The 22,906-nt window shown below is 46.8% G+C and overlaps 1 protein-coding gene across 1 annotated transcript in view; it reads right to left on the reverse strand.

Annotated features, from left to right (window-relative positions):
* MMP17 (matrix metallopeptidase 17) overlaps window positions 1-22,906 on the reverse strand; it is a 108,294-nt gene that overhangs the window by 12,300 nt on the left and 73,088 nt on the right. The window contains exons 3-7 of the mRNA XM_084649326.1: window positions 22,288-22,414; window positions 10,100-10,383; window positions 7,336-7,512; window positions 7,107-7,206; window positions 3,656-3,738 (exon numbers count right to left, since the gene is read on the reverse strand). Of these exons, the coding sequence (XP_084505452.1) occupies window positions 3,656-3,738; window positions 7,107-7,206; window positions 7,336-7,512; window positions 10,100-10,383; window positions 22,288-22,414 (771 nt within the window). The remainder of the gene's footprint in view (window positions 1-3,655; window positions 3,739-7,106; window positions 7,207-7,335; window positions 7,513-10,099; window positions 10,384-22,287; window positions 22,415-22,906) is intronic.

Genomic DNA, 22,906 nt, shown 5'->3' on the forward strand with positions numbered 1-22,906 from the left:
GATTTGTATTCAAGACATTCAGCTACACTTCTACAGAGTTGGCAGACTGACACACCAACTTTCAAAATTTTATGGAAATTGGATCTTAGCCTAATAATGCAGGAGGCAAAACTCCAACACTTAAACATCTGCAGAGAGGGGATTTTTTTATTACAATTATAAGGATTTATATCACATACTTATTCTTCTGCTGCATTTTGCCTATTTGCTTTATATGACTAAAATCTATGTCTGAATAATATATTCTACTGTTAGGAATGGCAGTAATTACAAATTCTTTTAAGATCATTACAAATCTAGTATTCAAACTGTGTGGCTATTGTAGATTTATGGAAACACGTAATTAAATGAAGATGTTCTTTGCATCTCTAATTAGGCTTGCACTGGAAAATGCCAGATTTTCACCGTTTTCAGAAGAAATACTGCTTGGCATAATTGCTTTGCTAATAGGAACGTATCTAAAGTTAAAAGCGCTCGGTGCTAATTTGACATAACTGGAGAAACCCCACCAGCACTTAGCAGCACTTTCTCTGTTGATGCACCCAGCAGGTGTGCAGTTACAAGAAGCCAGTTTTCAGTCCGAATTCAAAGTCGGGAATAAGCTGATTTCCAAGAGGCTGTCGGGAGCAGCAGAAACAGCAATTTCGGTAGCAGTGAATTCCGAATGCACTAGCTCCCATTTGCCCACGAAGCTCATGCTATCACCTCACTGTGGCCAGGTCTGCCTGCCAAAGCGCCATATTTACTCTGACTATCTCCAGGCCATCCTGGACAAGAACTGTAATTAGCGTACAGAGTGAAATGATTTCATTTATGGTGAGTGAGCCTGATAGAAGACCAGCCCAAGCCTGGCAGGTTGAAATGTAAGGATGAAAACCAAGGTTAAGATGGGCCTTCCTGGCCTCCCCTAATTCACAGAGATCATGGGAAGTCCCCGTTCACGTGGGCAGAGGCATTTTGTTTTTTCTGATGTTTGGTGGTTTTGATTCCAGCTGGGAAATGCTCTCAGCATGCGGGATACCTCTGGCAACATTTCTGTACACGCTATATAAATGGAAGAAAGTTTAAAACTTGGGTTGCCTAAAGTGAGGTTCCTAAATCAAAGTGGCCCGATTTTCAGAAGTTCTGAAACTCTGCAATTCCACCAAAGTCCACAGGAGCTCTGGGTAACTGACGGTACAGTCTGTATGTGAACTGCACCGGTTGGAGGGTCTGCATAGAAAGCTGCCCTCTGTGTCGTGTTCCTTCAGGTTTCACATTACCATTTGGTGGCATTCTGTATGCGGTTCTGACAAGTTATTGCCTCAGCATGCTGGGAACTGCCACACAAGAGGTGATAATTAATTACCTCAGTCCAATCTAGAGCTTTTGAGCCAGATCCTTAGCTAAGGTAAATTGAAGTCAATGGAGTTATGCCAGTTTACCCCAGATCTGCCTGTTGACATCACTGAAGCTATGGAGATTTACACCAGCTGAGGCTCCATTGGCATCAGTTTGCCAGGTCAATACAGATTTCTACAAGCCAAGGATCTGGCCCTTTAACTCTGCCCTTGCTTCTCCAGAAGAAACACACACATGTGCAAATATATGCCAGAAACAAACCATGAGGAGGATTTCTCTCTTGGTTTTTCATTCTAGTTCTCCTCTCCTAACCCCCTTTCTTCCTTGCAGGCTCTTTGGAGCCAGCAGCTGTATGCAGGAGTGAGAAAGAAAAAGACGGCTGCAGAGAGGGCCTCGTGAGGCGAACATCATCTTCTGCCTTGTGCTGCCTCAGCGGCACAGACATCTTCAAATGCTTTTGTTCGTTCCCTCTTTGGACGCTCTCCCTCCTTCTATCTGGTAGTGACGTTTCAATGGAGATGCCATAAACTCTCCTGGTTTCTGTTTATCACCTCAGAGAGGAGATGCCTTTTTTCTCCCCTAGGAAATCAGTTGGGTCAGTTCTGGACAAACGATTGCCGAGGAAGCCATGCATCACCGTGGCCTCAGTCGGGGACCTTTCCACCTCGAATGCAAAGAAACCTCAAGCAGGCCAGGCAGAGAAGGACTCTGTACAGCTGAGGAGGCACTGGCAGGATTCTCTTAGACAGCCTGTCACCCCTGGAGATACACTGTTCAGTAAGCATGGAGCCAGATGGTGCTGTAACTCTGTGCGTGTGCTGTTGTCTTTGGATGATGGTGCATGCACAGCACGTGGAACCAGGAACGTGAAGCATGGGAGGAAAGGGAAGTTGAAGGCATTCAGGACAAAAGTCAAAGTGATCTGCGGCTGTTCTCTCAATCCTTAGATGGACCCAGATTTGTACTCTGATACTGCAAATATCAATTTCAGTTCGTCACTTTGAAATCCTGGAGAGTCTGGTTGAAGAGCTCAAATAGTGGCATAGCAGACATTGACGATATCCTGTCTCTAACCGTGGCCACTGAGAGCTGGTTCAGAGCAAAGTGTAAAAACCCCATAATGGGCAGTTATGCAAAACCATGACTGGGGGCAGGATGAAGTGAGGAGAAAATGGAAGTTTTTTCCGAGCTCCACGCAGTCAGTGATTGGCTGGTGTCCTGAGGGCCTTACCATCCAATTAGTGTAATTGCAGATGTTCTTACAGTTTACATATAATCCTAATAATTCATTAGAATCCTATTCAATTTTTTGCCTCTTTAGCTTCTAGCAGCAGTGAATTCCATAGTTTAATTATGTGTCAGTTTAAATTTATTGTCTCTTAATTTCACTGGATTTCCCCTTCATTCTTGGGTAAGCAGAAGTGCCTGATTTACCATTCAGTATTGTGTATACCTCTACCACGACCCTCATTCACCTTCCTTCTGAAACAAGCAGGCCTCGTTTAGACTTTGTCTACACTACACAGCTTTTAGCGATATGGCCGAGTCGCTAAAAGTCGGGCAGCGTAAACGCTGTTTGTTGGTGCTTTTGCCGACAAAATACTCCTGCCCCCTACGAGCAGGATTTGCATTGTCGACAGGAGAGCGCTCCTGCCAACAACAAGCCATTTACACGGCCACTTGCCATGGCAAAACTGTTGTCTTTCGGGGGTGGGGAGGGCTTTTTTTAAGCACCTGTGAATGACAAAAGTTTTGTCATTTAATTGGCAGCGTAGACAAAGCCTTAGTCACTCATCTGGAAGTCTCTACATGTTTGCATCATCACTGATGCCCGTCTCGAGGTCTCTTCTTCATCCTTTCGAAAATCATGTCTATCCTACTAGTTTCGAGCCAGGTGCGATCCTAACAGGTCCACTCTGCGCCAGTGGCCTGATTCTCATTTACACAGAGGCCTCCTGACACTGCTCCAGTAGGGTCTGAAGGTGGGTGTAGACAGAGTGCCTTAAAGTTCTAAGGGCCCTTTACGCTGCCCCAATGGTGTAAAGTGGCCTCAGCGTGAATGAGAATCAAGCCCTGGCAGGCAGCTCTGGAGCAAACCCAATATTACTGGATGTGAACCTAGTGCTGCAACCAATACCCTGACTCCATGCCCCGGACGTCTTGGCAAAGCCATCCCTCTTCTGGAGACCAGGTTTAAAGAGAAGAGTAGACTGAAATGTTTACATGAACGGAGCCCAGCCGCGTAATGCAGAGCTAGGTGCAGCTTTGGCTTGGCAAAGGTCACCCAGCCGTTACGCGGAGAGCAGTTGCTTACCTTTGAAGAAGAAAGCCTCGCCTCTGATCTGAGCCACGGCATCAAAGTGAGTGTTGCACCTGTTGGGGATATCTCTTCTGAGCCTGCAGAAAGACAACACCCATGTGAGCGGCAGTCCTACCCCCGCAGCCAGGAGCAGGGCTCTCCAGCTCCCCCGGACCGAGCACTGCTCCCCCAGGCAAGCAGCAATTCTCCTACCACTCACTGCACTGGCTCGTCTGGCTGAAACCAATTCCCCAGTGCACGCAGAACTGGGATCTGCAGCCCCGGGCCATTGAGATGGAGGGGTTCAATGGGACATGGATGTAGCTAGGAATGATGCAGAAGGTCACAGAGGCCTAAAGTTTGGCGGGTCCCTGCTCCCACCCCCAAATCAGTCCTGCTGTGAACCCAGCCTTGTGCACAGGGGGTTTTCCAAGGCACAGGCTCTGCAAAGCTTTTCTGGACAAACGGCCGCTTTAAGACAGTGTTCTCTACAAAACGAATCCACGGCAGACACCCGCCCCCTCTCCCATTTTCTATGTGAGACTGTTACCAAGAGCCAAGGAGATGGGGAGCTAGATTCTGCTCTCCGTAGCACTCTGGAAAGCCAGAGGAACTCCAGGGCAGACGAAGCTATTATTCCAGTGTCACCGTGGTGTGTCTGAGAGCCCATCTGGGCCCCCTGCATAGGAACAGCAAGATACTTGCTGAACAAAACGCACTCAGGCTGACATGAGTGACTTCAGCACACAGGAACTCCGGACGTAGACTCTGAGTGGCTGGGGGTCACAGCTGCACCCTGAGGCAGTAACAGAAACCAAACAAAGGGGGTGAGGGGCCGGATGGTGAATGCCCAGATAGTGACTAGCCTGGCTGAGATCCTGTTTTAACAAGGTGTATGGTGGGACCACAGGGAGTATGAAGAATTGAAAGAATAACGAAGTCCTTGTACAATGATTGCTAGAGAGCAAGGAAAGGATTTGTGAACCGTATACAGATCAGCTGCTCTCCGTGACAGGGAAGCATGAATCTAATTTGCCTTTAGAAGAACTCCATATCAGACTGCCGGCACCATCCTTCTCAACTTCTCCCTACGTAATATGCCAGCCACATGTCTAAGCCCAATCAAGACTTCACCATGGTATCTGAGCACCCTTCGACTCCATAAAACAGATTTCACGTTAGCAATACAGTGCTGTGTGGCCAAGGGGAAGAGCCAGCTCCCTTCTTTCAAAGCATCACGGCAACAAACACAACTGATACAATTGTGCCATGAGAAACTTAACAAATCTTTGTGTTTCTGACAACACACCTGCCCCAGAGGAATTGGGATTAGAACCCTTGTCCTTCAGCTCCAAAAACATAGACCTCTACCACTTGACCTGAACGAAAATTCCCTTTGCTAATAGTAGTAGATCCCTTATCCTCTCTGTGGTTCAGTCACTAGAGGATGGCTCGCACACACACAAAACATTGCAAGGGATTTGCTTTAAATGCCGAGAGGGAAGGAATCTACGAGCCCATTATGACGACAGCTTTGCAGAGGGTATCTAACTAAACACGAACAATACAGCATACAGCCCACCCACACTGTGAGGAGGATGAAATCTCCCAGTATGAACCTCCTTGTGCTTTCAGACTTTTAACCCTACCTTCTGGGGGCTTTATCAGGAAGAGCCCACTGCACGATTCTGACCCGGGTCAGTAAATTGATGGAATTATCCCATTGCAGGGCACATCCTAAGTAACACATTTTGCCCACATTCCCCTAATCTGACAGCCCTACCAGCATTCAAGAAACTCTCCATAGAAAGGCCCTACCCAGGACAGCCTCTTGCTCATCCTCACAGAGAAAAAAAAAAGTAATATCCTTGCGTGCTTCCAATGATCTCCCTGCTTCTAAGGAACAAAGCAGAATCCTAAAGACAGCACTTCAATTATCCAAGGGACCCTCCAAATATAACGAAGCCCCTGAGGCCATGCTGGGTTGCATCAGCTGCATAATCGTAATTCATGAACTCTGAGTGGATTTTACAAGCAGAGAGAAGGCTTCCGTGCCCCTGATATGCTGCCCAGAGCTGTCTTGCTCATAGATTTATCTACTCCTCTGCCTATTCATTATTCAAGAGACACTTGTCAAAATTAAAATCCGGTGTTAGATCCTCCGCTGGTATAAAATCAGCGTATACCCATGGAAGTCAATGGATTTATGCTAATTTATGCCAGTTGAGCATCTGGCCCCATATATTTTAAAAACAACCTCTACCTGAGTTACTAGCAACATCTTCAATCGTTAAAATTAAAGAATTTTAAAAGTGTAATTGACTTTTCACCCTGTTGCTATTTCGATTACGGCTCTGCTCTTCCCCCAACTTAAGAGTGTGAAACTAGACTTGTCAATTTCATACTCTTTCCAGTGAGTTTCATGATCTGATTCTCCCAGTGTTGCTGCCAACATTGAAGAGAAATGCTTCATACATAAAATAAACGGTTTCATTTAATTAAAAACATCATGAAGAGATTTCGACACATAGTAGGCCAAATTCATTCCTGATAGAAGTAAGTCATCTGAAGTCTAGGCAGTTACACCAAGACAGAATGTGGTTCATTGGGATTTGTGAAAAAGAAAGAAAGAAAAAGAAAGAAAATTCCCTTATTTCTCTTGTAGTGCCTCTTGTTTGAAATACATACAATAAAGCCTAGATTTTCACGAGTGACTAGCAATTTTGGGTACCCAACTTGAGAAAACGTAAAGGGCTCCAGTTCTCAGATGGTGGGTGCTCAGCACTTTCTGAAAATCCAAAATGAAATATAAGCTTTGGCCCAAATCCAAAAGGGTAACTTACGTTACATCAAACGTACATGGATGTTAGGGGTCAAAATAGCTTTGTGGATCTGGGCCTTTGCCAGTTAGACAGCTCTTTAAATAAAAATACCACACACATGCAAGCATAGGGGAGGGTTTGGATACTATGTCTAACACAGAAGAATGACATTCATCTTGTCCTTTTTCCTTAATAAGTAGCTCAGAATTTCTCAGCGGTTCCCAGGCTGGAAGAATTAGCACCTCTTGGGGAAAGCACCGCACATGAGTCTTCAAAGGTTCTTGCTAGGAGCCTCTGCACTTCACACATCTACCCTGAGCAAGCAAACAAGCCTGTTCTGGAGCTGGACTCAGAATCTACACTCAAAAACCTAGTGGGTCCCCATGAGAGTGAGCCCTGTATGTAGGGATCACTCCTTTGGTTCCCCCCCTTCCCAATCTGAAAATCCCCATCCCCATGGTTGGTAACTAGCCATGATTTGGGAGGGGAGGGGACATGTATTGGAGTCACCCCTCTGCCCACTTCTTCTGGCTTTAACTCCCTGCTGAAACCACAGCTGAGGGGAAGTATCCACCCCTTGGTCTGACAAGACACCCATGCTTCAGGTGACTCTTCACAAGGACATTGGTGGCAGTTCTGCTTACTGCACAGTGGAGCGGTTCTCTGGCAGCTCTGGCAGAAGGGGGTGGTCGTCAGTTTTGGTTACTTCAGGCTTGTCTGTTGGGGACACAGAATCCCTGACTCCTAGGAATAAAGACAAGAAAGCATTAGAGGGCATACCACCCCCACCAGCCAGACAGTGCATCCTCTAGAAGAGCTGTCTCTGCGAGCCACTGCTGATGAAGTGAAGCGTAAACCCACTCATGAACTAACCATATAGCTGCCAGATTCTGACTTTGTCTTCGTAAGGCAGGTCATACTTCAGGGGATCCCCCACCGGTCCCTGGTAATAGGGTCTCATGATAGACTCTAAGGCAGAGATGTGGGTCAAGCCGATGGCGTGGCCAAACTCATGGACTGCCACGGCAAACAGGTCCATCCCATGGGCATCTGAAAATAAAGTCATCATCAACATCAACATAACACTGCATGCTCATCACGCCCTCGGCAGTGGTGGGCATTCAGGCGTCTACTTCAACATGCCCATGTGTGTCAGTGTGAGGGAGTGAGGTCGAATGGTTGGAGCAGGAGACTAAGCGTCTACAGGAGAACAGCGGGCAGCTCCCTGGGAGAGGCAGTCTGATCAGACGGCCCGCAGTGGTCCACACATTTACAGACAGGAAGTGCTTTTGCTACAGCGTTGGGCCAAAGTACCTTCGTTTAATTCCAACAGTGAGCGGCTGGGGATATCCACCAGCTGACGGATACCACACTGCCAGCACTGCCCTATCTGGCAGAGCCAGCGTCACTGCCAGCTGGATATCCACCCCCCCCCCCCCGCTGTACCTAGCGCGGCACTGCCCTGAAGCTCTGGGGCCCCTGGATAGACAAGGCCAATGTAAGGACGTTGTTCAATACTGGGACAGGGACACCGGAGGGCCTCAGGTTCATTGTCCCGAGACACAGAGTCGCAGGCTCCACACGGGTTGCCTTTATTAGCAGCTGTATCGCAGCAGAGTCAGACAGGACATGGCTGTTCTGGAGCAGCTTCTGCACCCTGTGGCTGACGGGGGCAGCAGGTGGTCCTGCCTGACTAGCAGTCTTGAAATCTCAGCTGTTTGCCCAGTTCCCCTTACGGAAAAGCATAAAGGGTCCCGCAGGAGCTGCCCACACCACCACAGCTTGCAGCACTGCTGTCTGGGGTCTCAAGTGGCTTGGCCCAGTGGATTGGGAAGCTGTCAGTGCGTGTGTCCACAGGGCTGCCTTCATGACCCAGTCTGAGTATGGGCTGGGCAAGAGAAAGAGGCTGGGTGCAAAAAAGCGTGCAAGGGGAAGAGGAGAGGGGAGCCTGCTGTAAGGCAGCTTTGGTGGGGAGGTTTGAAAATCAGGTTGCCATGGTAACATTCGCCACGGGAGATGCAGCATTGAAAGGGGAATATGGTCAGCTTTGACATTCTTTGTAGCCAGGTCCTTTCTCCTGGGGGTCCTGATTTTTGAAGGTGGGGACAGAGAGGTACAGGATGAGAGAGAAATCAGATGAACCAAACAAAAAAAAAAACCCCAAAAACAAAAAAAGAGACAGAGAGAGAGAGAGAAAATATTAGTCAATTTCAAGAAGGAAGATTAGGTCTAAATGAAATTATTAAACCCAGGCAGCAGACACCACTGGGACGTCGGCAGGAGAGGTGGTGTGACGAGAAAATTAGCAGCTGATGACTGGAGCAGTCACATTCTGTCAAAATCCAACCAAGATGGAGCTTGTGAGATCTCCGGCCTGCCACGCTGGCCTGCACAGCTTTGCTTTTCCAAGTTCTCTAGCTCCTGAAACTGGGCTGCTGGCTTGAAAGGCTGAAACTGCATGTTAAGTGGAACTTCTTATTGCCTTAAGGTAAATGCCTTAATGTGGTGGTGCTGGTGGTCCTTTTCCCTGGCTTCCTAAGGGCAGAGAGTATTATTTGTTTCTAAGCCACAGCTGGCGTTGCCCTGTCTTCTCTTATTGGGAGCAGGACAGCTGGTTATTGGACATTGAGAACAGCAGACTTCAGCCTAACCTGGCTCTGCACCAACTAGTGGGGGGGCTGTGGGGAGCTGATTGCCCTATAGTCAGGGTGATTGGGGCAGAATTCTTGGGACCTGAACTCTTCTATCTGAGGTGTGGCAAAGCAGCAGAGTCAGTAAAGGACCATTTCCCACTGCCATGCATCTCGTGCCTTCATTGACACCTGTGAAAAGTAGGCGGGAAAGCAACCTTCTGACCTGGTAGCATTTTATGCCCATTTTGCACAAGTGCACATTGATGACAGTAGGTAGAGGAGATTCAGGTGCCTAGCGGAGCTAGGAGGGGAAGAGCAGGAGTGAACCTGAAGGCAAAGTCTGTCTGGGAGAGCAGGACTGTAAGGTAGAGCGGCGAAGTGAGTGTGCAACAGCTATTTTTCAGTGGGCTCCTATTTATTCTTCATCCTTCCGCAGTGTAGGAGTGTTGCTGATGGGCTTTGCAAGCAGATCGCTACAGATCTCACTGGCTGGAAGCAGGGCTTGAGTTGCAGCTGTGGAGGAAGAACACGTGTGCTCTGGCTTTCCCCTTAGCTGGTCTCTGCATGCCAGCACTGGTGCCATAGGACTCTTAGTTCTGCCACCGAAGCCTCCACAGAGCAGGGTTGAGGAGCCCTGTGAACTCAAAGGCAGCCCAACCAACTTCATCACTTACTAGTTCAGAGACTCCAGGGCAGGGAGCAGCAGGGTGGGGCCACACAGGGATTGTGGGAGTGGCAGATGGGAGCTCTGGGTTATGTAGGTGTGGCAAGTGAGGGATTATGGGGAGAAACGGGAAAACGTTACCACAGTTTCCTCCCTGACTTGGACAAAAATGTTACTGGCCTTTGGGGACATAAAGGAGCAAACAGAGGTCTCTGGGGCCCCAAGAGATGTGCACAGGACCCCAAAACCCAAAGGGTGGCCATAACAGAGACTTAGACATTTACAAAGGGAGAGGCTGGGAGTTCATGAGTTCTGCTCCAACTCTCGGACTCTGACGTACCTGATGATCGGAAAGTCCAATATTCGTCGTCATCGAAATGAGTGTCTCCTGCGGTATGATGGTCTCCAGGGAAGAAAGCATGTGCTACCGTGCCGCCAGGCCCATCAAAGGGATACCCATCATTGTGGTCTGCTTTGGAGAAGTCTATCTGTATGTCAGCGTTGTTACCCGCCACTTCGTGGAAATTCAACGGGGTGATGTCACTCCAGACCTTCAGGGCATAGTACATGAGGGCGCGGACCGTGTCATGGCCCAGGTGGGATTCTTTGGGGAAGGTGCGGACTCTGGGATAGAAAAGAGAAACCAAGGACATGAAAATAATCAGTATCAGTGGCGGTCCAGCTCTTTCATTCTGCCGATCACTTCATGATCCTCTCCAGGACTCATCCTCCTCTCAGTTCCCAAATCCTTGGTCTATTCTGCAAAGCACCAGAAAGGGCCCGGTAGATGACTGGTGGTCCATGGGGCATAGCTTGGCAACCACTGACATACACAGTACTCTATTGTTGGTTCTCCCACCTCTGCCCTCCACTAGGTGGAACGTCAGACCCGGGAAACTTTGTGTGAATTTGTGTCCCCCCACCACTCCCCACCCCCGCAGTAGATACATCCTATGGAAAATACAAGAATGAATACTACTCTGCAAGGGGCAGTGTTTCACAGAGTGGTCTCGGTAGAGCTGGTCAAACTCAACATTTCGGTTGTGCAGAACATTTCAAAATTTCCTTTCATCCCAAATCAGAACAAAAGTGGAAATTCTGAAATTTCCTGCAAAACCAAAATAAAAAATAATTAGAATACAATGAATTTAACAAAATATAAAAGCTGAAATGATGAAGTTGAAACGAAACGCTTTGATCTTATTGAAACAAGATGTCTCTATTTTCTGGGGTCAAATTTAATTTACATTGATACTTTGCGCAAAAGTTTCATTGAACCAGCATCGTCCAAGGGAAAATCATTCTGCTTGAAATGTTTTGACAAGTTCTGCCCTTCAATAATAATGGTGATTTTATCTCTAGGGTACCAGCACACCAACCAAGGCACCCAGGGAGCTGCCCAAACATTTAATATTCATAGAATCATAGATTTTTCAAGCCAGAAGGGATCATCATGATCCTCTAGCCTGAGCTCTTGTATAAAGACAGCTCAAAGATTTGCATCCACTATTAAAACACAGGTAAGATTAAAATTCACCTCTAACAAAGATCCTGCCGTGATGGGCATGGAATAACTTATGAATAGAAGAGATGATGTGTTTTCAGACTGTTGCTAATAGTGGGAAGAGGCTGACAGGGACAGCTACCTAGGGAGAGCAGGTTCCAAACCCTAGGGGCTGGGGCAGTGAACAATTGATCACTCACCAATTTACAGTACGTTGGTGGAACCATGTAAAACTGGCGAGATTGTGTGAATTCCAACTATTCCTTCATCCAGTTAGGAAAGGACACGGGGGTTTTCTTTTCTGCAGCAGACCATTGGCCTAGTTAGTCCCCTCTCACTTTCAATGGGAGTTGAATAAATAACTATGCACAGACACACATGTTATTAGAGATTAAAATGCCATAGTGATGGAGGTAGTGTAATCTAGTGGATAGGGCATTAGATTGGGACTCAGGAGTACTGGACTCCCTTCCTGGCTCTGACACTAGCCTCCTTGGGCAAGTCATTTCCCCTCCCTGTACCTCAGTTTCCCCATCTGTAAAATACAGATAACAATACGGACTCCTTTGTAAAGCACTTTGAGAACTATGGATGAAAAGCCCAGTCTAAGAGCTAGGTTTACTCTTAGTTATTCCACCCCCTAAGTTAACAGCACCCAAACAAGCACCCTTTGATCTGACCCGTATCTTTTTAGCATGCAGCAGGCATATGTGAACCATCCTAGATCCTTTATTCATAGCCACCTTTATTTCCCATGGGGTTGTGTGTCAGGTTTTCAATTCAGTGCACAATCTGATTGCAGAAGTTGTGCTAATTGTCTGAATGTGATTAGACGGAGACTTTTGTCAAATATCAATGTGATGTTCCACAGTACTATCTGATCAAGCGCCAGTGAAAAGAAAACACTTCTCAAGCATGATTCAGCGGATAACTTCCCTCCTGCCATTCCCCCTCTGGCTGAGCTCGCTCCTCAATTTATAGGCATCACCTGACCCGTCCCAGTTGGGTTTTAATAATCAAACAGAGCCAGTGGGTCCCAGACCCCTTGGCCCTTAAAGGGGCAGACCGCCCTGTTACACGTACACATACTGACCCAAGAACCTTACACATATCCCAGTTCTGCAAGCTGCTCCATGTAAGTCAGTGGGAACGTCAATGACAGTTCCTGAAGAACTTAACATCTAAAAGATGAGATGGGTAACATTTTCATAAATGCCTATATGCCTTAGGAGCCTACGTATCATTTTCAAAAGCACCTAAGTCACTTAGGCTCTTTTGAAAAATTTGCCTGACAAACAGTAGGAGGAGAAACTGAAGCAGAGCGCAGTGAAGTGACTTGCTCATGGTCCCACAGCAGGCTAGCAGCAGAACTAGAACCCCGGTCTCCTGATTCCCAGTCCAGTGCCCCTCTTCACTAACCACATGGCCCCTCTAATTATTAGGGTTAGTGATTCATTAACAATGTGATTTTCTTCATGAACTGGTGGGGATTCCTTGCGGAATGACCGTTTTATTATCCACTGCTACTTTTACAGCAGGGCAATCTTCTGGTTTCCTTTGCTACTGCTGTCATACAGAAAAAATATTGTATATTCTCATGGGGGTCAGAGGAATGAAAAGGGACCTTACAGACATGTGCCATTACACACCAATTTAAAACAAACCAGTCAGGGAATAGGTTTGCCTCCTCTAAACATGCTGTATTTTATTAAGATTCTTGCCAGTAACAGCCTCTTGACAGTCCTTCAAGCCGAAAGCTACCACACAGAAATGCCTTGTGATGTGTGACAGTAAAGTAAGCGTACAGGACAGGAGACAAGCGATGCTAAATACAAATGGGATACTACACCTGGGGACATGAGAAGCAAACTAAAATTGTAACCAAATGGAACAACAGCTGGGACAAATATCATTCCAACACTATGAGCCTAGAGCTTATACAGTATAGCCAGGGCTAGGTCATTGCAAACCCTTACACTATTTCACTTTGGGCAATGCAGGTCAATCCCTTAGCTTCTGGATCCACAGGCTCTGGAACTAGGAGATTATCCATTTGTACTCAACTCTAAGAATCCAATTTAAAAATTCATTTGCCATGACTTAATTTTGAATGGGCTCTGTGGTAAATATTCATCCCTTCATTCAGCTGATGGCTTGCTTTCCCTCTCATTATCCATTTGCCAGGCTTTCTTCCACTGTCACAATCAGCACAAGATCGGAGTTCGCCTCCTGCCTTACAACTATGTAGCATCCTAATGTGCATGTCAGGCAACTCCTGTCATACCTATTCATATGGGGGATACATCATGGAAACTGCCAGGACCTCCACTGAAGAATTACAACCCCTAGCTGACATATCTGTATCAGCAAAAAAAACCCAAACCCCTGTAGACACTATGCTAATAGAAGAGTGCTTCCGTTGGCATAGGGAAAGTCATTCGGGGAGACGGTACAGCCATGCTGGCAGAGGAGTTCTCTCTGCCAGCGTATGCAGGATCTCCACTAGGGAGCATTGCTGGCACAGCTATACCAGCCAAGGCTACGCAGTGTAGACAAGCTCTTGTAGGCACGGTCATCTGCATTTATTCACTAGTACGTTGTCGATTCAACTGAATAACCCTGAAGGGGCTCTGACCTATCTCCAACCCTCCTTAGAAATGGGTACTGGGGGTGGGGAGAGATTAGAGACAATGATCCAAGGACAATATAAGATGAGGAGGCTAGATTGGGGAAGTCACGCAGAGGGGCTGTAGCCGCTTCCATCTGCAGCCCACATGCCTCCAGGATGACAAGGTATGTCCACCGACGGGCACAGGTTCAATGCCCACTCACCAAGATTTTCAGAAGCGACCAGGCGTTCAGGGATGCCTCACTTGAGACAAACGAAAGGGCCTGATTTTCAGAGGTTGGGTACTCAGCACTGTGGCACAATCAGGCTTCTTTAGGGTGTTTCAAGTTGGATACCCCAAATCACTAGTCACTTTTATAGGCCTTGGCTATGCTGTGTTTCTCACCTCTCTGATGATACTGCCAGCTCACACCAAGTTGCTGTGGTGACAGCCAGTGTGCTGCAGACACGTCCACTCAGAGCCAGCCTGACACAACAAACTCATTTCACAAGGATCAGCAGACAGTCCTCTCAGTCTAAAGACTGCTAAGAGCTACTAGCATGGGCCAGAATCGAACCAGCGACCTACAGCTGAAGAGCGCCACAGCCCATTACAAATCGCCACAGCTAGCCCATCCCTTAGTCATTCCATTTCTAAGTCAGTTAATAAACAGATCCAAATGTGACTGACATTTCTGCCTGAGCTCAGAAGGTGTCAATTCTAATAATTATTTTGGTGTCTGGGTTCTTTTTTTCATATGAAGGCAAAAGGGAAAAAGTATTAGTGTGGTATGAAAAATCAATTCCTGTTTAATGAAACACTCCTTCATGTTGGGCAACTCCGAAGCTAGAGAGAAATAAATTAAATGTTCATAACCACCAAACATAACAGACTATGGATTGCCTGATAAACAAGCATTGATTCTGGGTGGGTTGGTTTTTTTTTTGTAAATTGAGAATGTATATGCTCATAGCCTGAGACTAGAAAATGACTCTTTCCCAGCTGCCCAGAGGTCATGCTCAGTAGAACGTACAATGCTCCAGGAGTTCTGGATCTTAGCAAGAGCAGCACGACAAGCCACATTCGTTCCACTGTGGTCTACCTGGTCGTTGGCTGGGCGATCGGCGTTCAGAGAGGTAAACACAATGTATTTCACAACGGTGTAGCAAACTACTGCTATCAATATTTTGCGCTTCCATAGCGCTTTTCAACCCAGGATCTCACAGCCCTTCACAAAGGTTAGTGATTTCAGCCTTGCATCATCCCTGGGTCACTTTTGTTATTTTCTTTTTAATACAAACAGATGACCAGAAAGCACCCTCCGGCTCCAGGACGAGCAGCAGCATGGGAGAGAACTGATTCTAGGGAAAAGATGCTGGTAAAATAAAACATCACAGCCTCTTTCCCAGGCAAGCCATCCTGTATTCATCCTGAGAAAGGAGGAGCTGTGCTGGATGAAACCAAGAGAGATTTGGGTTTGTACTTGAACTACAGCTCTTTGAAAACCCTGTCCCAGCATTCACTCACTGCCATCCCACAGACCAAACAAGCATGCCACAGGAGCTGATCTTTCTCCTTGTAAGTTACAGCACCTGCAGCAGAAGTCCCATCCATGGGAGGCGCTTACTCTCTGCTCTGCGGGGTTCAGACCGTGCAGTGATAGGCTGCGTAGGGGCTGCCCGTGGTGTGCGATGTCTAGAATGCACTGCAGCCTCTGAGCACTCACTCCAGCTTGCGGGCATCTGCCTCACCTTTCTCTTTGGTACTTCAGAGCAGCTGGCTTACGCATCTGCACGTCCCTTGGAAAGTGCCTCACTGCGGCTGCAGCAAAATCAGCAGCTGTTCAGCGCTTGCTCAAACCTCAGCCAGCGACGCCAGGATGAGAAAACAAGGAAGACTCAGGAGAGCAAGTAGCACGTTAATGGACTGTGCTGCTGGGCTTGTAGCGGTTTCCTTCGATTGTGCCTCTGGCCCAGCAGAGAGAGGAGATTTTGAATTAAGTGCATTAAAGGAAACCAGCACAGTTAGAGAGAAAAGAAGAGAAGCAACAGCTGCTATTGATGGAGACATGAGCTGGGGGCAGGAGGGGCAGGTGTGTGAGAGAGACAGTGGGGGTGGGGCTTTTACCTGGCAGACTCCTCCTTTGGGCAGAACATCACAAGCCAAGCCTTGTTTACTTCCAGTGCCTGCTTTTCTTTCTTTTACTGCTGCACCAAACTGATACAGACCCTGCAGGACCAGCCCTGCTCCAGGTTCCAGTCTCTCTCACACTTGTTCTATTTCCCATTGGATGGCATCGCTTCCCTCCTCCCCATCTCCTGCCCCATTATGTCCTGCTTCCTGGGCAAGTCTATGATGTTTTAGGTTGCCCCCTGTTCCTGGCACAGCCTCTTCATGCAATGAGCTGCCTCCCTCTCCTCCTTTCACACCTCTCCCAGAAAGTCATTTCTCGCAGCTGGCTTTCCACCCCTCGTCTCTGCTCGGTGCATGCAAGTCACCAGTTACATGCCTAAATGGCCATCTGCACATGCAACCGGGTGAGCCTATGCAGGCTATGCACCCTGGTGTGTGCACTCAATTGCATGCAAAGAATTCTGAACTATGGGGCTCCAAAAGTCCCAGACTACCATTTGCTAGCAGCAACTGGGGCAGATACCGTTAGAGGTGAAAGGTCACGGCGATATTCTGAAGACGAGAATCCTATTTCATTTTGAATTTTAAGAGTGAACATCCCATTCCCCCAGCTCTCCCCCCTAAATAACATGCTCCCAAATCCTGGCAAAACTGTCTCTTTTCATACATTTAGCACGGATTAGACTGGCTGCTCCCCATGGCTTAGCCCTTGCCCCTGTGCAGAGCACCACGGAGCAGCGTGAAGACTTGGGGCTTTGATCATTTCCACCAGTTTAATCATCTCTCAGAAAAAGAAGCCCACAAGCGCCACTTCTTTCCACTCCTGCTTGATCAGAAAGTGATCAAAGCCTAACCCAGCCCTTCCTAAGATGTTTATTTAGTTGGTGTTGGTCCTGCTTTGAGCAGAGGATTGGACTAGATGACCTCCGGAGGTCTCTTCCTACCCTAATATTCTATGATTCGGCACAAACTCTGGTTACCCAGGGGGGCTCTTTGCGTTTTTCTCACTGTGACGTGTCCCCTGCTTTCCTATTGATGTCATAGCTCTGGCTCAGAGGCATCTTGATTGCAAGGCTTTGATGATGCAGAGCCTGGGACTTCTCCTTACATAAAGATCGGATAAGTTCAGCACAGGGGTGACATTTCAGCTACTGTGGGATAAAGCCTGGTAAATTTATAGATCTGGGCTTTGGCAGCTTTTCTTTGCTGTCAGGTGCCCTATATTTAAAGAGGAAGAAGCAACAGATAGTGTGTTTCTGGGTGATTACTGCTCTCCTTGGGTGTCCCCCTGGAACAGGAAGCCAAAGCTGAGCAGAATCATAGAAATGCAGCGCTGGAAGGGACCTCAAGAGGCCATCAAGTCCAGCCCCCTGCGCTGAGGCAGGACCAAGCAAACTTGACCATCCCTGACTGGTGTTTGTCCGACCTGTTCTTAAAAACCTCCAGTGATGTGGATTCCACAACCCTATTCCAGATCTTAACTACCCTTGTAGTTAGAAAGTTTTTCCTAATATGTAACCTAAATCTCCCTTGCTGCAGATGAAGCAAGTCCTACCTTCAGTGGACATGGAGAACTATTTTAATATATTTAAAATTTGATTTAAAAAATAACTTTTAATTAGTCCAAAAGTGCAACATTCCCTCAGAACTGCACCGCCTGGGATAGCTGTCTGCTAATAGGAGGTGGAGATTATGTATTTAGAGGAGGATAAAAATCAGGGCCACACATCATTTATTAAGTTTTAACACCATGGTTTTGTCATCACTGACAGCCAGAGGGAGGCAAGGTCAGCGCTGAGCAGGGAGACCAGGAGGCAGCACGCCTGGATTTGATTCCCAGCTGTGCCACTTTGGTCAAGTCAATTCCCTGTTCAGGACTCAGTCTCCCCATCTGTTTAATAGGGATAATAATGCCTACCTCACAGGAGTGTTTGAGGATTAATTAATGGATACTTCTGAAGTGTCATGAGTTCCTCAAATACAAGATGCTGTCAAAGTGCACAGCATTATACCCGTGTTGGGGATTTCAGAGTCCTCTTGAAAGAACTAGGCATACAAATTTACCCTAATTGTGAGCTCAACTGTGGAAAAGTGAATAAAAGTTTACAAAATGTTCCCAGTAACACATCACGATAAATGTTGAAGGAAGAAGGTGCAAAAGGGAGACAGAAAAACAGAATGAGTCCAAACAAAAAGGCCTGCAGATATAACAGAAGGACTGTGTGAAAATCATGCCTAGGAAACAATAGAAAGAACATTCTGCTTAGAGCGGATGATCACAATGATCTCCTCTAGCCTTGGAATCTATGAAGAGAAGCGTGGGGTTGGAAATCAATGAACCAAAACTGGTGCATTGAAAATTAGACCTCCTAGGTAGGCCAAATAAGGAAAGGATGGACTATTCCACCCATCACCTCTCTTTCAGTAGGGGGCACACAGACTAACTCCCCTCCCCACCACTTCAGGGACTTTGCATTTTGCCCTTGGACCCCGGAAATCATTGCATTATCATGAAGCTCAGACCTCAGCAGGGACATTTGGCCATGACCACTGGACCAGCAAAGACTCCAGCCACAGACACAAGAGATCCTGCTCTGTGTCTCCCCTTCCCTTGTGTGTTCCTTTCTGCCCCACTATTTTTCCTTCTGTCCTGTGTGTGTGTCTCTCTCTCTCTCTCTCTTTGTTTTGGCTTACCACACAGCACCAGTGCAATGAGACGAGACAGCCCATGCAGCTCTGCGCAGCCTCAGAGAGACCAGCCCAGCCAGATGATGTCCCAGACCGGGAGATGAGCCAGAACCCAGAGCAACTGCTGTCACAGCTGAGCTGCCAACCCAGAACCTCAAGAATATCAACAAAAACCATATTTCCCCATCTTTACTATCCTGTCTCTTCTCCCCTCACACTTTTCTGTTGGTCAAAAGCAGAGAAAGTGACCATCTGTCATGGCTGGATGGTGGGTAGCCAGACCCAGAGGCTGCAAGACAGGAGTCAAGAGACATCTGGGTCAGGATACCAGAAGGTCAGAAGCAGCAGACAAACTGGAGATCAGAACCACCACAGGGGAACCAGAGGCAGGTGACAAACTGGAGGCTGGGAACCACGGGTCGAGGCCAGGACATCAAGTCAAGGACACACACAGTTCACAGCATGGTGGAGCCCAGTTCGGTTTCCCGTGCCTGCTGCTGGATTAAGTAGGACCGGTGGGCTAATCAGCCACTCTGGGACTCTGCCAATCAAACCTCGGGGCAGAGCCTTCCACTGGGGCTAGGTTTCATGTATCTGAGGTATGCTAGTCTCAGCAGCCAGCTTGGTGGCATGTTGGAGTGGGGCTGCTCTCAGCAGCCTTATGGGCCTGGGTTTGAGACCCATGGGTCATGACATCATCCTTCACATCTCAGAGCTAAGTATCAAAACTAGCCCCTTTCTCCCACCCCCCAAGAAAGGTTGTCCAATAAAAGACTAACTTTTTTAAAAAGAACGTTGATAGGTTCTGGTTAAGTTTGTTTTCTATAATCATTCCAGTTCAGTTTTAAAGGGCTTTAAAACTTGCTTTAACTCCTTTTCTTTCATGTATCCAAATCCACACATCTCCAAACTTTAGCACTGTGTTTGCCATGGTACTAAGCAGGCTAAGGTCTGTGTATACCAGGCCTCAAACCTTGTTTCACCCTTCTTAATGCTAGACAGTAACAGAGTCGTGTTAACACCTTTAACTCTTTGGGCCCAAATAGTCCCTCTAAGTTAGTACAAGTCCTTTCATCACTGACAACTAACTCGCAAAGTGCAATAGAAATGTAACGCATTATGGGAAGAGTGCAACAATAGCAGTTCCTTATGGAAACTCCCTATATGAGTTGTCATTCAATAAGGTAATACCGGAAGTAATAAAATGATATTAAACACAGGAACATTTAGGCCAAAAATCAGGGGGGGAAGATCCTTCAGGAAACTGGCAGCAGACAACACACACTGTTTCTTTCTCTAATTTCTATCAGTTATGATGAACCCTTATTATCCTCTCTTGTGCCATATTGACATTTAAATTAACTTTGGCTAGCACCAACAGAGGGCACTGTTATCCCACAGACCAACCCCCAGAAGTCTTAAGAAAGATTGTGCATTGCAGTTCCCCTGCCATTGCAGTTCCCCTGCCCGATTAGCACAAACTATCCCGTGGGAAGCAGGGCTCCAGGTAATATTGTTTTTTAAGTCATTTCAACAGACAGAATCAGAAATAAATCCCAAACTTATTTCATTCCCAGCTTGATCCCATTACACTTTTTGAGTGTCTTGGTAACTATGCGAGGTTACATTTCCAGCTGAAAGCTTGTTGAGTATAAGGTGAGTTGTGTGTCTTATTCTGCTGGAAATTTACCGTGTGGGCTATATCTTGGAAGGATACATATGTGTGGACCTACAATTGTATGCAGCACCAATCCCATTATTCTGAGACCTCTAACTGCTTGGGTTTGGCTGCACAGAGAACCAGAGAATAAATTACATTGAGACATGATTTACCTGCATCACCTTCAAATCTTGTTTCCACATTTTATAATTGATGTCTTTGCTTTTCCATCATCACAAACTATATCAGATGCCCCCTTCTGGGGGGTCCAAAGGCCCCGCCGTGGGGCAGCCTCGCACAACTCTACAGGCCTGTTTATCCTGCCTCACCATTTCTTCTTTCGTGAGCATTTCTTCATTATACTCAGTCATCATGGTAAAGGCAAGCAAGTGAATTTTGTCCTTGGGCTGGTAAATTTGAATGCCAGTTTGTAAATTTGTAAGGCTTGAGTGTTGGACATAAATACTGTATAATCATTTCTGCATGGCCATAGCTTCTCACATGCTTAGGTAACCTCCAAATATAAAACACAACCCCATTGAACATAAGCCAGAACACTGGAAAGGAGCGGAAGAAGGAGAAAAAGTCTAACCCAGTTGTCAGGAGATGGGAGTTTTATACCACCACCGTTAGACCATTTCAAGATACAAACCCAATGACCCCTTTTTCATGGCCTCCTTTGCGGACGCATCACAAAACCTCATAATGAATTTGAAATGGACACGTGCCAGACAGGTCAAGTCAACGGAATGGTTGACTTAGGTCCACTGCCTCTCCAGGAGTTTTTCATACTGCAATTAACAGCTGAATGCTAGTTATTTAGATCACCCCTCAAAATAAGATCCCCATTGGATAATGCTGAAAAAAATAAAGCAGTTTTCCACCTAAGGTCACCATTTCAACACCTGCCAACTGCAGTAGCTGGGTCAAGGTGCATTATTACTGAATGGGTTTCCTCCAGAGAGCTAGTGGTTTCACTGATACATGTGAACTCAAAGTTTACGTCCGGTTTGGGGCCTTTCAGCTTGGAGCTCATTAATAGGGAGTTCCCTACAAGCCGCGAGCTTGAGTTTCTGGGATAGCAGGATCAGCCAGTTTGACTTTGCAGCAACCCCTTATAGCCAAGTCAGTGAGCAGGGAAAATAGCATCCAGCTTTCTTTAGTCATGGTTTGAAGAACAGTCAGCATGATCCATAGTCTTTGAGGGAGGGAGAGAAGAGGAGGTGGGTGGGGGAGGAAAGAGAAAGAAATCATCCATGGGTCCCAAAAAGCTCACAAGGCTTCCAATCTCTACCGGGGGAGACAGGTAAGGAGCATCCCATACGTGTAATATCAAGCCCCCTTGGTGAGTGATCAACAGCAAAGCTCGAACATGGGACTTCTGGATCTAAACACTGCCTCAGCTAAAAGGCTCCATTAACAAAGGCCATAGCAGGCTCCTCAACCTCTTGAGGGAGACACAATGTCACACTGAGTAGGTGTGGGTTACACACAGTTTTTAAGGAAGGGAGAGAAAGGGGTGGGGGAAAAGATCATCTGTGGGTCCAAAAAAGGCTCATACATCCTCCTCTCTCAACCAGGAGGAGAATCCACATGGGTCTGAACCTGCTGGAGTCTGACAAAGGGAAGCTGGGAACCCATAGCATGCAAAACAAATAAGCTTCAACTGCTGCAACTTGGCTAAAGAAACCCAGCTACTTCAGTGGGTCAGAGCTATCAGATGTGGGTTTGCTATTGCAGTTTGCTGTAGGGCTGGGAATCGAGACTGCAACTAGGGCAGGTGCGAAGAATAATTTAAAACCCTGGCTTGATGGGGTCTGGGATCGTGAAAGGAGACATTTTAACACAGCCATGTTCCACCTCATTGCAAGTCTTATTTGATCTACGATCGATTCCTCATTGTGACACAGAAATAGAGAAAGATGAATTCCTACCTCCAAGATAAGTTCCTCTTATTCCACTTTGTCACGGCCTGAGCATGCCGCTTCTTCCTGGTCTCTGACTCAGCAAGATCAGGGAGAGAGCAACGAGGTGTCTTCATTAATTGCAGCGTAGCTTCATCTAGATTTCCAAGAACAAAACAAAACAAAAAAGGCCTTGAAATACTGTGATGAAAATTGGTCTAATGTTTCCGCTTTCAGAAGGTGAAACTGGGTGTTAAAAATATTAATTTCCTTTCCTTCTGACACTGAGGGAATGAGTATTATGGACGCCTTGGTTTCGTGCAATGCAGTGGGCTTATTAGGCAAATGGTGGCAATGCAGCAGAGATAACACTCCCCTTAAAACACACCTGTAGCCATTTCAATCTCTCCCTGACCTAGAAGGGAATGTTCTTCCATCTCACGGGTACTTGCATTCACTCTCTGCTCACCACAGGGCTGTTGACAGAGCTGTAGGCTTTTAAAACTGTATTGATCCGGACTGTAACTTTTAACACGCTTGGGAATGTCCAGCAACCAGGGCTGGGTTAGGGATTGGGAAATATCTCCCTTGCCTAAAGAAACGATATGTGGAAAATAGCACTGATGAATCATCTTCTATGGAACCCTGG

This window comes from Lepidochelys olivacea (assembly GCF_965140295.1).
Source record: "Lepidochelys olivacea isolate rLepOli2 genome assembly, chromosome: 15".
In the NCBI taxonomy this organism is placed as follows: Eukaryota; Metazoa; Chordata; order Testudines; family Cheloniidae; genus Lepidochelys; species Lepidochelys olivacea.